Source organism: Columba livia, chromosome 5, assembly GCF_036013475.1.
Source record: "Columba livia isolate bColLiv1 breed racing homer chromosome 5, bColLiv1.pat.W.v2, whole genome shotgun sequence".
Taxonomy (NCBI): Eukaryota; Metazoa; Chordata; class Aves; order Columbiformes; family Columbidae; genus Columba; species Columba livia.
The window spans coordinates 18,719,900-18,736,909 of record NC_088606.1 but is presented as its reverse complement, the minus strand read 5'-3'; the positions used below and the strand labels follow the sequence as shown (position 1 = coordinate 18,736,909).

General features: G+C 41.3%; 1 protein-coding gene across 1 annotated transcript in view; it reads left to right on the top strand.

Moving 5' to 3' along the window:
- KCNK13 (potassium two pore domain channel subfamily K member 13) overlaps nucleotides 1-14,199 on the top strand; it is a 71,966-nt gene extending 57,767 nt beyond the window's left edge. The window contains exon 2 of the mRNA XM_065063699.1: nucleotides 11,067-14,199. Coding sequence (XP_064919771.1) covers nucleotides 11,067-11,959 — 893 coding nt within the window. The 3' untranslated portion in view covers nucleotides 11,960-14,199. The remainder of the gene's footprint in view (nucleotides 1-11,066) is intronic.
- The last annotated feature ends 2,811 nt before the right edge of the window (nucleotides 14,200-17,010 follow it).

Sequence of the window (17,010 nt, the reverse complement as noted above, 5' to 3'; positions counted from 1 at the left end):
TTTTAATTTATTTACTTGGAACAAGAGAAATATTACTGCTTTAGCATCCTTCTCTTATCAAGACATCAAATAGAACTTTTTTTTTTTTCCTAATTGTTAAACGTTAGGCTTTCATTTCTCCAAAAAGAAACAGCAAAAAGCTTGTTCCCCATAGACTCAGTGGCCTTAGGGCTGCAGCCTCTGCCTGAGGCCTGAGACAGGGGACGGGGGCACTGACACCTGCACTCGCTGAATTGCAGTTGGTGCTACTTGTCCACAGAACTAACACTCTTCATTACTCCAGTACCCACACCAAGGTATAAGCTGCTAAGTGCGTTTTGGCACAGGATTTTAGGTTGTCTTGGGGCCATGCACATGCAGGTTTGCATCCAAAGAGGGCTCTGAGCACCCAGCAAAAGCTGCGCTTGGTGTCATAGAATCATAGAATCTTTTTGGTTAGAAAATACTTTTAAGATCATTGAGTCCTAGACATTTCTCTGGAGGACAGAGGTGGACGTTGATGTCTGCAGCACATTTGCAAACAGCTGCAGGGACTGAACTCTTATCGCCTTCCCAGGGGCTGGGAAGTATTAGTATGTAATCGAGCACTCAAGCACTCCTGCAGTGCCAGCAGTTATTGATATTTTTCTGCCTTTTAGAGCCTGCCAAACTATTGATGACTGGCTTTGATGGGTGTTCAGGCTGGACCAGATATGCTGTTCACCTACACGTAGGGATTGAGTACCTTTTCACATGACATATTAATATTTAATTAAATATTAAATACAAATGTGTTAATAAAATATAATTATTTACTTAGATAAATGTTGTTATGTGTTAAGGCTAAATAAAAACTACACAAACGTTTAAATGACTTTTCAACAAGTCACAAAAAAAAATTTAAAATCATAATAATGAGTTGTTTTCAAAACTGAGCCCTTTTCTATCCCTATAGTAACACAAAAGGTTTACAGACGTACAAATCTATCTAGGGATGGCAGAAAGGCACTGGGCATACACCTCAGGCTTCAAAAACTACATAAAATTATAAAGGGAAACCCAAAGTTAGGCATAAAGTATTTATACATTGAATTAATGATAGCACAGAAGCTGTAACACAGCTGTGTACATTTCTTACTTAAGACCTTGAATGAACTTTAAATAAAATATAACCCTCATTATATAAAGCAGAATGGCAGGGTTCTCATAAATTATCTCATACAAAAAAATTACAATAATGAAAATTACAGTGGTTCTCTCTCCCAAAAAGTTATCTATCATTTAAGGGCTGCACAGACATTATAACCGATACATCAACAGATCCCTAAAGATGTTGTCTATTAAAATTGAATTTTAATTCTATCTTTCATCCAGTGTTATCCCTTTAGTACTTTTTTTACTTATGTGTTTTAGATTTCTTAACACTGGAAGCTTTTCTTAAGATAGGTTTCTCTTCAAGGCAGAACATGCAGATTGTATGGAAGGAGAGAAGAAGGGCAGTAACAGGTATCCAGCTCTTCAGACAGGTTTAAACAGTGGCTCACTGTGAGCTGAACTTTGCCACGTTAAATACAGTCATTGCCTCACACACACTAACACAAAACGAGCTTTATCTTATGTGCTGCAAAAACAAATCCATGAAAGCCTCAGTATTTTGCTATTTCTACCCTTGAAGTCACGTTCACGCACTTGGCATGACAAACCTACATCTGTGTTACAAGATTGGGTTCTCAGAAGGTTTTTCTCACAGGCAAAGTAATGTTATGCACAATCTTTCACACAGACCTTGTAACCCCACAGTGGCACAGGCTGAGCATGGGACTCGTGCCATCCTTGAAGCAGTATCATCTTCCTTCTGTATTTCAGCCTCAATGAAAAGTGGTGAGGGTGTTGTCTGACAACTTTGATGACTCTCCAAACAAGTTAGAGAGGGAAAAAAAATCTCAATATATATGAGAAAGTATAGGTTGTAGTCAGGTAACTATATCTATTGTTTCATGAAAACATCTTCTGTCATTAGTCTCAGCATCAGCATTGCCATTTAGGAATGGACTTAACCCTGCTAGGAGCCCAGCAGAAGGTTACATCTCTCTCAGCCTGCCCAGGCACGACATTGCGGGTGCAGACCAGCACAGAAGGAAGCGGTAGCAGTGGCATTCAAGGCAGGGTCCCAGGTCACCGAGCAGATGATCACTCAGCATAGCAGTGTATCTGCAGATGTGACTCAGATCTAATAGCCGTGGAGACATTTCCAGCTTTTACAGCTCCACAAGGTGCTTGGGATGCCAGGGCAGGAGGCACAGAGCTCACTCAGGTGGATGGGTCTGGAAACAGAAGAGCATATAGCACAAAGGAGCGTTGTTATGGCCATACATCCCTGCCTGCCTGGGCAGGCTGAGCCCTTCACCATGTAACCATGTAACCATCTGCATGAAAAAATAGCATTGCCAATGAAATAAATGCTAACATACTCCAGGTTGTCCCTGATAAAATATTATTTTGTCAAAAAATTGTTGCAGTAAAGGAGGGTTTAAGGATGCAGCTAGCTCTATCTCCCCTCATAGTTAGAGAGAGGGTCAAGATGTTTATCTGAGTGGTTCTGACAACATGTATGAACATAAGTATGTCTCACCAGGCAGCTATACAGTTCAGATGCTGAGCATCCACTAATGGGAAATCACAGAGGGGCTTGTGTGTGTGTGGGGGGGTGATTTGCTGCATACACTTAGCAAAATGAACCACACTAGGCATCTGTTTTCATATCAGAAGTTAGATCCAAGTCCCAGTTTATTGCTGTCAGGTAGCTGTGACAGCACCTTGCCTGCTTCCATGAGCATCTCCTCTCACACAGTAAAAGTCTTCACAGAAATGTGTCTTTTTCTTCTCTTCCTGGGGATGACTTAATGCCCCCATTCCTTTCTAGAGCAGGGCTCTGTTACAAGCTTGCTGAAGCAGCAGTGTCCTAAGGGGACTGATGTGACAAGTGACATGATCTGAGAGTACTTTGGCTCTTCCTACAAGAGTTCCTATGGGTGGCAATTACTCCAGCAGAAGTAGAATTTTCCTTTTTGTGCTCTGGCAGCACCAGAATAGGCCATCATGGCAGAAGTGAATTTTGCCAAATAATTAGTGTCTGCACACTGTAGGAACAGTACACAGTACAGGACTTTTTATCAGTGAAGCCTTTGAAGCACAGCTTCACTTAGAGTCATTTCTTCTGCCTGTCTTTTAGAAGCACAGAATGTCCTTACGCAGATAGTTCAGTGCAGAACGTGTCTGAGGGAAGGACAGTCAGCATCTTTGCAGGTATCTAAGACTTTCCATATTTCTCTCTCCTAATAACTATTTTCTTTATGATCTTTTCACTGCAGTTGGAAGTCTTGGTATTTAGCTCAGTTCATGTCTGTCACGATCTTCAGTTGTTTTCCATTGACCATTCCACTGGTGAAATTAATCATTTCCAGAGTTAGTCATGACCAAAGTAGAACTGATAGACAAAAACAAGGAAAAGAGTTAATCAAATAAATAGAAAATGCATTAGGAATACAGTCACAACATGACAAAGAAGACTGATCGTAGGTTAAACTGGAAAGCTGTTTTATCATGATATTTCTAGCATCACAATGATTCATTACTGTTGCTATAGTGTTACCCCCTTTTTCTACCCACTTCCTCTTAGTGGGAAAGGCAGGAGCAGTGAACTGCACGCATTCAAAAAGGAAACGAAACCTCTCAGAAAAAAGTGCTATTCTGCAGAACAATAGAAAGACCCAATCTCATCATCCAGAATTAACTGTAAAATCTGTATGTCAGTCCTAGTCTTCCTACACACAGGTTATATTTGGTGCTCCAGGCTTTGTTCATGAGGGATTAGGATTGAGGAACTGTTTCTAATGCTCATTCATAGCATCAAGCATACCAGGAAATGAAAACTGAAGGCTTAATTAATGCAACCTGTGAATGTCAGGATATCCAGAATTAAAAGAGATGCCAGACTGTGTATCACCAAGCAGAGGGAGATGAGTGTGGGTAGTGATCTGGGAGAAACGCTTACAACAATTGGTAGCGATGAAGTAGTTTACAACAGAAAAGATGAAATTACCTAATATTGGCCTGGAGTTGGCAGCTGGATTCCCTGGGGCTGTGCATTGTGTGTGTGACATGGCAGGATGTTGTGGCACAAGTGTCCTGGGCTGTGCCCCCTTGGCTGTCTGGGGGGATGTTGTGGTGCTGGGGGACCTAGGCAGAGCCAGAGTGGCTGGGTGGGATATCTGCACCACGTCATCTTGAGGGTCTGGCTTTTAGGCGTTGGTGCTTGTTTTAATTCAGCTTTTGTAGATTTTTGGAGGAAGATGAATCAAGATATTGATGAACAAAAAATAGAGAAACTAGATTTTTTTGTAGAGTTGTTTAATTGTAGAAAGTTGATGACTCTTCCTCTTGTGAGATTTCGATACAAGCGTGTTACTGTTATATTAAGAACAATATTTGCTTCATGTTAGTCAATATTTACCTTCTGTCAAAGGATTCTGCTCTAAGAGAACTTCTGTTGGGCCTCAGTCCTTATCAAGCTGACTATTTATAAGAATTACAGCTGCTTGCTTTTCTTTGGTTATACCCAGTATTTGCTTCAGGAAATCATGAAGCATGATTATATTATACTATCAATGCATTTACATTTTTTAATTGTTCTTTTGTATAAGTAACCTCTGTCTTCTTGGAATATGCACACAATATAACCTGAAGACACGGGTAGATTTTAGAGCACTTTGCAGTAACAATCTTTGTGATAGAAGTTTTACTGCCAAGACAAAATCTGCAAAATAGTTTTGCATAAGAGGTATGCAGTGCTTTAGAAAACTTTTACTGACTCTACTTGGAGTTTAAATTCCTTCCAGCTTCTGCAAAATGTAGTTCTGCTACAGAGAAACTCAGAATCAGTACAAATACTCAGCAAACAAATCTGAATTCTTGCCTAAGCAATATGTGAAAAAAGCCAAACCACAACAGTTAAAGGAAAATTGAAGATACAAGGAATGTATTTGCTCAGTTCAGCTGAATATTAGGAAAGGTAACATCAGTTTATAGTAGTCACTGGATCATGGGACATAGGTAAATCTGTGTCATACTCATTTCAGAATAGATATCTGAAATATTTACTAAGAAGGCCTTCTTCATTGTTGGGCTGGTAAAAGTTAGGGCTTATCATGCGTATCTATTAATGGTGATAATATAGTGCCATATCTGCGGACATATCTAACAAATCAATTGAAATATTTTTCAGTACCTTAAAAATATTCAATTTTCCCAATTCAGAATGATCTGATTCCCACTTGATTAACTGTAATCTCTATTTCTACTTGAAATAACTCTTTTTCAAGAAGTGTCACCCAGTTCGTAAAATAAAGTTCACTAAATTTCATCAGCATTCTCTCATACCATAAAAAATTAGCATTTTTTTCCTGCGGTTGTTTTCTGTTTTCTTTCTTCATCACAAGAAGCAATCTTGTATAATATTTTCAAATAATCTGCAAGTGTCAGCCACTGCTATTATTTCCTCTTTTATATGATTTCATAATTTCATTCTGTATTTGCTTCCCAGTCTGCCAATTTAACTTCTTGCTCTTTCACTGTTATGCCGCATGGATCAGATTTCTGCTCTAATTGCTCACTAAGTCATTTCCCTTCCATGTATTTGGCTCATGGTTTCTCCTCTATTTCTCCTACTTGACTAAGCTCTTTCAAACTGCCAGGACTGAATTTTTCATGCAGGGCTCATAAAAGAGCTCAAACATAAAAATGCTGCTCAACTAATTGTGGTTTATAGCCTGAAATCAGGTTTGGTGCAAGGAGAAGAAAAGATAGCAGATGTAACCACAATTTGTGGAAAAGGCTACAAAGATGTTCCTGGAAACCAGAGGCCAGTAAGTCTGTCTGCCATGGAGGAACATTAGGAAACTGTAAACAAGAATATAACTAGTCAGAATGTTCAAAAAAGTGATATAGATTTGCAGAGGGAAGTCATGCCTCACAAAAATTACAGTATACCTGGACATTATAAAAGCTTTTTTGCAAAACTCTTCATCAAAAGAAATAAACAATACTCCAATGGGATGAAAAGTTGAATCACAGAATGTTAGGGATTGGAAGGGACCCCAAAAGATCATCCAGTCCAATCCCCCTGCCGGAGCAGGAACACCTAGATGAGGTTACACAGGAATGTGTCCAGGTGGGTTTTGAATGTCTCCAGAGAAGGAGACTCCACAATCCCCCTGGGCAGCCTGTTCCAGTGTTCTGTCACCCTCACTGAAAAGACGTTTCTTCTCAAATTTAAGTGGAACCTCTTGTGTTCCAATTTGAACCCATTACCCCTTGTCCTACCAGTGGTTGTCACTGAGAAGAGCCTGGCTCCATCCTCCTGACACTCACCCTTTATATATTTGTAAACATTAATGAGGTCACCCCTCAGTCTCCTCTTCTCTAAGCTAAGGAGACCCAGCTCCCTCAGCCTTTCCTCACACGGGAGATGCTCCACTCCCTTCATCATCTTTGTTGCCCTGCGCTGGACTCTCTCCAGCAGTTCCCTGTCCTTCTGGAACTGAGGGGCCCAGAACTGGACACAATATTCCAGATGTGGTCTCACCAGGGCAGAGTAGAGGGGAAGGAGAACGTCTCTCGACCTACTAACCACCCCCCTTCTAATACACCCCAGGATGCCATTGGCCTTCTTGGCCACAAGGGCACAGTGCTGGCTCATGGTCATCCTGCTGTCCACCAGGACCCCCAGGTCCCTTTCCCCTGTGCTGCTCTCTAATAGGTCATTCCCCAACTTATACTGGAACCCGGGGTTTTTCCTGCCCAGATGCAGGACTCTGCACTTGCCCTTGTTATATTCCATTAAATTTTTCCCCGCCCAACTCTCCAGCCTGTCCTGTTAAATCTTATCCTTGATAAATAACTGTTTAAAAAGAATAGATGAAAAAGCTAGGCATCAATATTCAGTTTTCAAAATGGTAGCAGATTAACATCAGCGTTTCTGGGGCTATTTGCTGACACCTGCACATTTCAACAATCTTAAATAATGTAAGAAAAGAGATAGAGAAATGAATAGATAGCAACCTTTCCTTAGGACAGAGAAGTATTCAGGATAACCAACTATAAACCTGACTGTAGTGAACTATAGAAGAATCTCGTATTCCTGAATAACTAAGTAAAAATGTAGATGTAATTCAGTGTTGATTAATGCAAAGTGATGTACACGGAAGAAGATAGATGTAATTACAGCCAGATAGTGAAGAGCTCCAAGACAGCCATCAGTTGTTGAGCAAGGACCCGCTGTGGACAGGTTGCTGAACATATCGGTTCAGTGGTCAGTAGCAATTAAAAAGACAAATAGGAATGCCTGTGAAAAAGAGAGCAAAGCACAACACATCAGCATGCCCTGCATAAATTCAAAGTACTTTTGCATTGCAAATACTGTGTATTTCTGGTCCTGCTCCTTTATCTTTGGAAGACTGTATTAAGATAGAAAAGAAACAAGAAAGGTAGTAGAGCTAGTTAGAAGTATGTCTTAGCAGAGTGAAAATTTGAGACTAAACATCATAGACCTCTCCAGACTGGGGAAGAAATGAGAAAGATGGAAATAATAGAAGTCTATAAAAGCAGAAGGGGGAAGGTGAAGGGATAATGTGCATGGAGAATGACAATTGCTACAGCTGACTGCAAAAAGCAGACCCCTGAAATTAATTGTCAGACAGCAGGTTAGACAAAGATTTCTTTTCCACAAAACATAATTACATTGTAGAACTTACTGCCTTAGTTTTAATGGAGACCAACAGTATAGATTATTTTTAAAAATTATTTTACAAGATTGATGATTGAATTATTAAATGTGATGTCCTCTAAACTGCTGATTTCTGCAAGATGGGAGAGTATCCCAGAGAAAGATCACTCTGTTCATATTTTCTTCCCTATTCACATTTTCTTATATCTTTCACTGTCAAAGACAGCGGTCTGACCCAGTATGGAGATTCTGTGTCCTCACAAAAATGCCATAAGAGAACATTTAGTTTCATTTTCACTGTTGTAAGCCTTTTGCAATTTTGCCCTCCTGCATTTCTTGACCGATACAATTAACCAGATTTCCTTGGATTTACGAGTATTTCAAACACCCCAAAAGTCCATTTGGAGAAAAATGTACTTACTGTCAAACAAGCCCTAGTCTATAATACAGCATTCCGAATTAATCCCGGGTATAATACTGTGATAGCCAAAGTTAACCAGGCATAGTGTGGCCCAATACATGGAAATACAAGGCATTTAATGAACTGAAATTATTTCTGGAACTAAAAGCTTATAGCTCATTTTTGACAAATTAACTTTGAAGGAAAATGCTTGTTAAATTAATATATTTATATTGCTTTTAGGTTTTCCATTTTAGTGCTTCCTTAGAAATCTTAGCATTGAATGCTACACATTGAGGTTTATAAATAGAAAAATGAACAAAAATTACATTTACTCCAGGAGGTCAAACCAGTGCCCCTGCTGACGAGGAGGAGCTGACAAGGGACAGAGTCCCCATCAGAGCCTCACTGACTCTTTGGATCGATGTTTTGCATCTTCTGGTATTTATAGCTCACCATGCATTTCCCATCATGCCTGCTTGCTGCCTTTGTTAGTGGCTTTTTATGCACACACATCTCAGTTCTGCGATAAAATCCAGTCAACTAAACAAACAAAGCTGATGAGCTCTGGCCATGATGCCAGTGGTAGGATCCAGAGAGGGGCCTGTGGGAAGCAGCCCAAAGGTGTTGTGCTATGCTAGAAGTGTGAGCCTGATCTACATGTCTCTTCCCAGGGCATTTGCTTTACTCTGTGGGAGATGCTGCCCACTGCCCTTCACCCTGTGCCAGAGGCTCCCTTGCCTTTCCGTCCCTGCCCAGCCTGCACCCCTTCTGCAGTGAGCAGGGGGGCCCGGGACATGGCGGCCCCCAGCCTCCCTCACACTGGCTGCTTTGCGCAGAGCCCACCAGCTGCAGAGGTTCCCCTCATCCATCGGTCTTCATGGGTCTGTCCACAGGGTGGAGGTCATGACTTGCATACAAGCCAGACTGCACAGAAAATAAACATCAAAACTAGGACTATAGAGGGATCAGTTCACAGAGCAGAATGGGAAGGTAGAAAGTGAGTGAAAACATATGTGTGCCAAGGAGAACATCAGCAAAAGGTTCTTGTAATGAAGAACATTTTGTCCATGTGGTTTGTGTCGCCATGCTGTTGCCCACATCACAGAGCTGCAGTCCGGCTGTCTCTAGCACTGACATTTGACAAGGAGGCTTGGGCCTCCTGTAGCTCCTCTGGAGGCTGCAGTTTGGCCGCAGATGCAGGTGAGGATGCAGTGACCCTCCAGAGCCCACGCTTGGGGTTGTCATTTAGAGGGGGTCCTGCCGGGGGGGGGTGATGGTGAGGGCTGTCACTTGACCCTGTGAGGCAGGAGCAGTGTTAGAGACCAATCTGTGCTGGTGGCAGGTTTCCAATGAAGGGGAGTGCAATTCAGCGGTGTTGGAAACATGGGAGTCTCTTCACTGACTCACATCACTGACATTGCAAGTCAGTTTTGCCATTGGCTTCCAGACCGAGCAGGTGAGAGGGGGGCAGAAACTTAAACCCTACAGATAAGAATCACACATGCACGTGTTCCCCCTGCCCCCCAGCTTGCAGCAATGGGATGCTGACCCCGTGTTGTTATTCTCTGTTGATATCTGCTGGCGTATTCCCCTCTGAACACACATCCCTGGCGTATTCCCCTCTAATCACACCTGTCCTTCCTCCCCTCACTGCAGGCCTCACACCGTTACTCCTGCAGCACTTTGCCCTTCCCCAAACCAAACACTCCCACCTTCTCTGCTGGATTCCACACACCCCACATTGCAGTTGTCTGTCTTCCAAGCACAAATGTATCGCACTAAATATGACTTCCTTTATTTCTCAGAGCCTAATGCCTTTATCTCATAATTAGCATCTCACAATACAAAGACAGGGAAATAAATAATTGTGTCTCTTGTCCAACATGATTGTTCTCTCTCAGCAAGATTGTCTTGGCTTAATTGGTCAGTTATGTAATCCCTTATTAATCCTAATAAACCAACAGGGACTATTACTCCAGTTTGCTCAATGATGTTTGGACATGCTTTTTATTCTTTAATATCTTATTACAGTAAGATTGTCTTATCAACAGTTTTAACCAAAACAAAATTACTGTTTTCAGGCTTTAAGAAGGGTTGAGGAAAGCCTGAAGCATCTCTGACCTGAGAAATCCCATGATGGGAATGATGCCAGAGAACACCTAAGTAAAGACTCACATACACATTTGAGCTGTGGAATTGGACACAGAGAAATATGAAAACTTCGTCAATGCTGATTAGAAAAAGGGCTGATAATGGGTGACATGTCCCGGCATCAGATGCAGGGCAGCTCTAATGCCTGCTGGGGACACTCATGAGGGGCTGCTGACCCTGTCAGGAGCTGCCTCCTCTGGCGTGTGCTCCCAGCCTGGGCTTTCCTCCCTGGGCTGCGGTGGGTGCTGGATGCTGGCTGATGGGCCACCCGCACTTACAGCAGGAGCTAAGTAAGGGTCAGAAAAAACTCATATTGGGTTTACTCAGATGTGGTGGGGACAGACTCCTGTGAGTCAAAAGCCACCCAGAACAGCATCAGAGAGAAGGAAGTGGGTGCGATAACCCCAGAGCCTGGAAGTGATACCAGACGCAAAGAGGGGTGGAGCAAGCCTAGAAACCAGAACAAAATTCAGGCCTGCACTAAAGTATATTTTCTTTCCAGCATGTTTTCTTCTGCTTTTTGTTTCATTCTAACTTTGGAGGAAGTGCTGGCATGAATTTCCTTCCCCTTACTGCTGGGACATGGTCAAGCACAGGTGGGTAACAGCTGGGGAGAGTGTTTTCGCTTTTTTCCAGAGCTGAGCTGTGCCACAGGGATTTGCTGACAGTTCATCAGTCTTCCATGTGACAAAACTACCAACACCATGATTATGGGTTTATTTTTTTCAACTGTTCTGTTTTTTCTTCCAGGGTTTGGCATGACCACCCCAGCCACCGTTGGAGGCAAAATTTTTCTGATATTTTATGGCCTTATAGGATGTGCAGGGACCATTTTGTTCTTTAACCTGTTCCTGGAGCGCTTGATCACAGTCATAGCCTATGTCATGAAGTCCTGCCATGAAAGACAGCTGAGGAGGAAAGGGGTCCTCCCTCACAACAGCCGGCGGGGCTCGGGGAGCTCTGAGGTGGACAGCCTGGCGGGCTGGAAGCCCTCCGTGTACTACGTCATGCTGATTCTATGTGTAGTGTCACTCATCATTTCCTGCTGTGCCTCTGCAATGTACACACCAATCGAAGGGTGGAGTTACTTTGACTCACTTTACTTCTGCTTTGTGGCCTTCAGCACCATTGGTTTTGGTGATCTGGTCAGCAGCCAGAACACCAAATATGAGAGCCAAGGCCTTTACCGCTTTGGCAATTTTGTCTTCATACTCATGGGGGTGTGCTGCATCTATTCCTTATTTAACGTGATCTCTATTGTCATCAAACAATCTATAAACTGGATATTAAAGAAGCTGGACTGTAGGTGCTGCCACAGATGCCAAAGAAAATTATTTCGTTCACGGAGGAATGTGGTAATGCCGGGAAACGTGCGTAGCCGGAGAAACATCTCCATCGAGACTGATGTTGTCAATGAGAGTGACACAGACGGACGCCGGCTGTCAGGCGAGATGATCTCCATGAAAGACTTCCTGGCCTCCAATAAAGTCTCACTGGCCATCATGCAGAAACAGCTGTCGGAAACTGCTAATGGCTATCCGAGGCAAATGGGCTCTAATTCAAAGCAAAACGGATTCTCTGGTGGGGTTGGAGCCTTAGCAATTATGAATAACAGACTGGCAGAGACAAGTGTGGATAGGTGAAATAATAACAATAAGAAAGTTAAACAGTGTGAACCATTTCAACAAGTATAGAAACAACATGAATCAAGTGGAAATAGCTAGGGAGAGAGTGTCGCCAGAGGGTGGGATGGGTGGGAACAGCATACCTCCTGCTGGAAAACCTCTGACACTTTTTTGGGGACTATCACTTAGCGTGTTTGCTCTTTGAATTGCACCAGTCTCAGCCTGCCTTCTTCCCCCTCCTTCTGCTCCTCAAGCAGGTCACTGCAGGAGAAATTTTATTTAGCCTTCAGATCAATTTTCCATGTCCTGTTCTCCTCCATTTATATGAAAGGCAGATTTCAGGTAGAGAAGTCTATGGTATGAGAAGCAACCAAGTGTGTCTACTGAGCACATTCTTATTTCTGAGCTTTTTGTCTTACTCTCTGTATACCTGTTTTCTGAAAGTAACTTATCTGAGACCAAAAGAGGAATCAGCCTTTCTCTGTGATATTGCAGACCCAATTTAATGAAATAAAACAAACAAACAAACGATTTTCTAAATCACTTCTTAAAATGTATTCCTATTTTGAAACAGCTGGGCTTGAAAGGGCAGCTTCTGCTGCCATTAATATTTGTGTAAATCTGGAGTAATTCTATGAAAGTTGGTAGGACTACTCTGGAGCTATTGTGATGTGAATGAGAAGAGAATTTGTCCTTTAGAATTTAATTTAGTCTTCCCTTTAAAAGGATACTGTCAAAAGTGATGGAATAAAAATTTATCCTACTTTTGTCTTCTCTCCATTTGCAAAGCGTGATTTTTTTTCTAGGCTACTTTTTCTTCTATAATTGAATCACTGTGGCTTTCTGTTTCAAAAATATCAAATTAAATTGAAAACTGCCACGCTGACAAGTTGTATGAATTATTCCACAATAACAGAGACTTTTCCAAATTTCTACTCATATTATGTTCAATTGTAACTGATGCGATTGAGCATCAGCATTATGTAATGCAACTAGTAACTGAGTTTACACAACAGGCTTTAGTATGCAATTAGATTGCCATGCCAACTATTGTAACAAGTGACTGTGATCACAAAATCACTTTGGCAGTGTCTTTTTTACCTTTCATGTAATTCTGTCATTCTTCATCTGCTTTTCTGGCTTTCAGTGATGATAATGACAGGGTCTTGATTAGGGAAATAGAAAATGTTTAACTCCTCATTTTTCTGAGTGAAATGCTCTGAGTGTTCATTATGACTAGAAAGGAGACTTCAATGAGAAGAATAATAACAGTGAGAAGAATACAAAAACAGGTAACAAAGTGATGTTTAATAGTGCAATCATGCTTTGTATTAGGTAACTGGAGAAATAAGGGATTAAATTAACACAAAGTCTAGGAAGAATTTAAGGAAGACTAGGCTGAATTCCTGATTCTCCTTTAACCATGCAATGCACTGGAGCTAAACAGTATATGAGAGTGTAAATAATCAGAATTGGTCACAAAAGTCCTGATCCAGTTCCCCCTGAAGAGAACAGTACATGCATTAGGATTGAATGTTTTCTCCCAGCAAGGAAAGCTTGTAGAATACTACAATTTTAGGAAATTTAAAACATCAGTATTCAGTTCTTAATTTCTCTTATTAGGAACCATGCAGATAGCTTCTTCAGTTTAATTTGTATTAGGAATTAATATAATATTCTTTTTCTTCATTCTGACCACAAGTTCTTTTATTGAGGTTCCTGATACTGTAGGATAACATTTTAATGCTAATTTTAAGCAATATTTGATTTTCAAAATGAAAAAATACCTCTTGGAATCCTTACATATAATAAAGTAAAACCAGATATTAAACAACTGTGCTTAACTAGTGAGAAGAATTGCAAGCTCTTTTTGACATATTACAGCTAAAATATCCTGATTAAAAATAAAATCCTGCTGTCCTTAGTTACAAAGAGAGCTTCCAGCTGAAGCCATTAGTCCAAATACTGATATGAACTCAGCTGTGCAGCAGTGGAATGTCCCTAATAGTATCTCTTCATATTTGCATCCAAGTAAAATCTGAATCCACTCCCAAACTTTAACTTTGGTGAGAGAAGCAGTCTGACTTGTTTCTGGGGGGGATTATGTATTAGCAAAAATTGCTACTGAATTATTTTAGATGATATTATAGCACCCGAGATCTGTTACATTGTTATACTTTTTTTACTTTTTTTTCATTGCAAGACCTTCTTTGTCTCAACCTCACTGAATAAAAATACTTGGATATAAAAAGAGAAAAGTACTGCTCTGAAGCCTTTGTTCCGAATTCCTTCAGCAATCCCTCTGTTCACTGCCTGTAACCCTAAAATCTCATTGCAGAAGTTTTCCTCATGCTGCTAACTAGCAGAAATAGTTTAGGATTTGACCCCTTGCTTAAGAAGGGCTTTCATCATGGGCAGAAAAGCCACAGTCTCGAAGGGCGCAGCTTACTTCTCCATTTATGCCAGTAATTAACTCCAAGTTGCAAATGTCATATTTTGCTGAGCACTGAAGACCAAAGTTACTCAACACTACTCTGTTTTCCAGATGATGGAGGCAACACACATTTTCATCTTAGGCAAATCATCAAAACATGCAAGTTTCTTTAGTTCATTTATTATATAGTTCTGTGTCATTGTCAATGAAGGATCTGGCTTCCATATAGGCTTTTGACTCAAATCCTTCCATATCTAATTAGCTTTCAAAATTTGATTCTGGAAGCCTGAACACAGAGCAATATTAATAGAAAATAGGTGAGAAATCAAATTGAAAGAGAAAAACCATACATATATACACTGATGGAAATAGATAAAGCATTACCATCTGTAAGATTATTTAGCTTTTAGATCATTAAGATGGTCTTCAGGTGGTTTCAGCTGCTCCCAGGACATAAGGCAGTTATGTTGCTCCTTTCCATTCTTTGTGATACTGAGCCTCAGCCACCCATCACCACAGAGGCATCTTTATCAGTTCTTTTCAATAGATATGAAAACATCTATGGTTATGAAAGGAAGGGACTAATATGCAGCCTTGATCAAATAGCCTGGGCAAGGCTGTATGAGATCTTTGGTGTATGCTGGCTCTGCGTTCCATCGATGGGTCCTGACCTGCTCTCCCAAGCAGTGGCTTCCTCATGACCTGAGCCTGCCAGTCGCAAGGCTCTCTGCAGTGGTTCTGTGGTCTGATTTAATACCCATTGAAGATAAAGAGGGAATAAGTGCACTAATTTTGTCTAATCATCTCTGTTCAGATGTGAATTGCCGTTCCAGAGATGAAGGACCAGTACATTCTGTGACCGTGCCATCTTGTATCATGATGTCATCCTGTCCCCAGAAGACCTATGGCTTTGTCGTTGAGTTCCCCCTCTAGCAGCCATGCTGAACATTGCATGAGGCAGCTTTACCTAGGAGACCAGTAGAATTCTTAGAGAATATTTGGGGATAAATAAAAAGACACTTAAGATTGGAAAGGGAAATTTCTGACTTCAGTCCAATGATAGTATAGAGACAGAGAAAACCTCAGAACTCAGTTCATAATGTAACACTAGTTTATTAACACTGAAAAAAATGTGGAGACATACATGTGCCAAAAGAAGCAAAATTTGGCATAGGAGTGACAAAAATACAGACAACACTGCATTCTTGCATGACTTTTTAAAGTAGTGATGAGGAATGAAATGAAATACTGCCAAATAGCCAGGGATCTATTTTCAAAGCTATATAATCTAAATGTTAATGCCATATTGCGTAACATTACAATCTCAGTCAACAACACAGAAACCTGCTTTCAAAAATACTGAGTTTCCTTATTGCCTGCTATGAATTGCACAATGGTTGCTGAGATATGGGTGTGATTTAAAAAAAAAAATAGAAAAAAATTAAAAAAATAAAGTTTAGATTCCCCCTTGCAAAAAGTTTTGAGGAAAACCTTGGATGTACTGAGTCTCTGAATCTGCACTTACCAGGTCAGGAGTACCACTAAAAATCAGTGGGTTAAACTTCAAGTTGCAGGCTGGCAGACTGAAACTTAAAGTCCTTGATGGAGTAATCTCTAGGAAGTTGGTCTCATAGTTATGCCACACCTTAATAATATCACTATTGCACAATGTAATTATTGCACATGGAAATTAAATATTTAGTGTTAACCAAAACACATGTCACGGAGGTACCCCGAGGTTAGTTTAAGGGACAACAGGGTCCAAAACAACTTTTATTAAACCAGTGAGAAACAGGGTTTTAATACTCCAAAGTGACTTAAATAAAGGTTTGGATATCAGTTGAGGAAAATTATTAAGGGGCAGCAACTAATCGAACAGGCAGTCCACAGTGTGCATTCACGTGGCTTCACTCAAAACAATGCCGGAGCCGTCCCTGAGTCCCGGAGGAGTACACACTTGACTAAACACAGGGAGGGATTATTTTTAAAGAGATACACGTACTCGTAGTGAGTACGGGAAGCGTACACTCGCGATTGTGCGAGGGTAAATTTATAATACACTCGTAATCCTACGAGGGTTAATTTACTTACACGTGCAAATGCGCACGGAATATTACACGTGCTTATGTGGAAGCATGGGAGGAAAATAAACTCGCGATTCTGCGAGGAAATAATTTATACACGTGCTAATGTTGAGCACGGAAAGTTACACGTGCAAATGTGCACAGAAAGTAAGCGTGCAAATGTGCACGGAAGGAAAATACACCCGCGATTCTGCGAGGATTAATTTTACATGCGCTTATATGGAGCATGGAAAGTTACACGTGCATATGTGCACTAAAAGTATAAATATACTCGCAATCCTGCGAGAAGTTTTACTTACACACGTGGCGGCAAGGCAAGCGCAGTCTCCATCCCGGGGAGAGGGGCTCTCGGCGGCAGCATCTTGCTCATGCTCCGAGAGACCCGCGACAAAGGGCGGAGTCTCAATAAGAATCCCGTTTTTATATTGGCTGATCAGATCTGACTTTAGGCATTCTAGAAGCTTCTCTGCACCCCCACACTGGCTGTGGGTGCCCCTGAAGCCTCCAAACATCCCCCATACCAGCTGCAGGCGCGCAGTGGCTCACTGGGG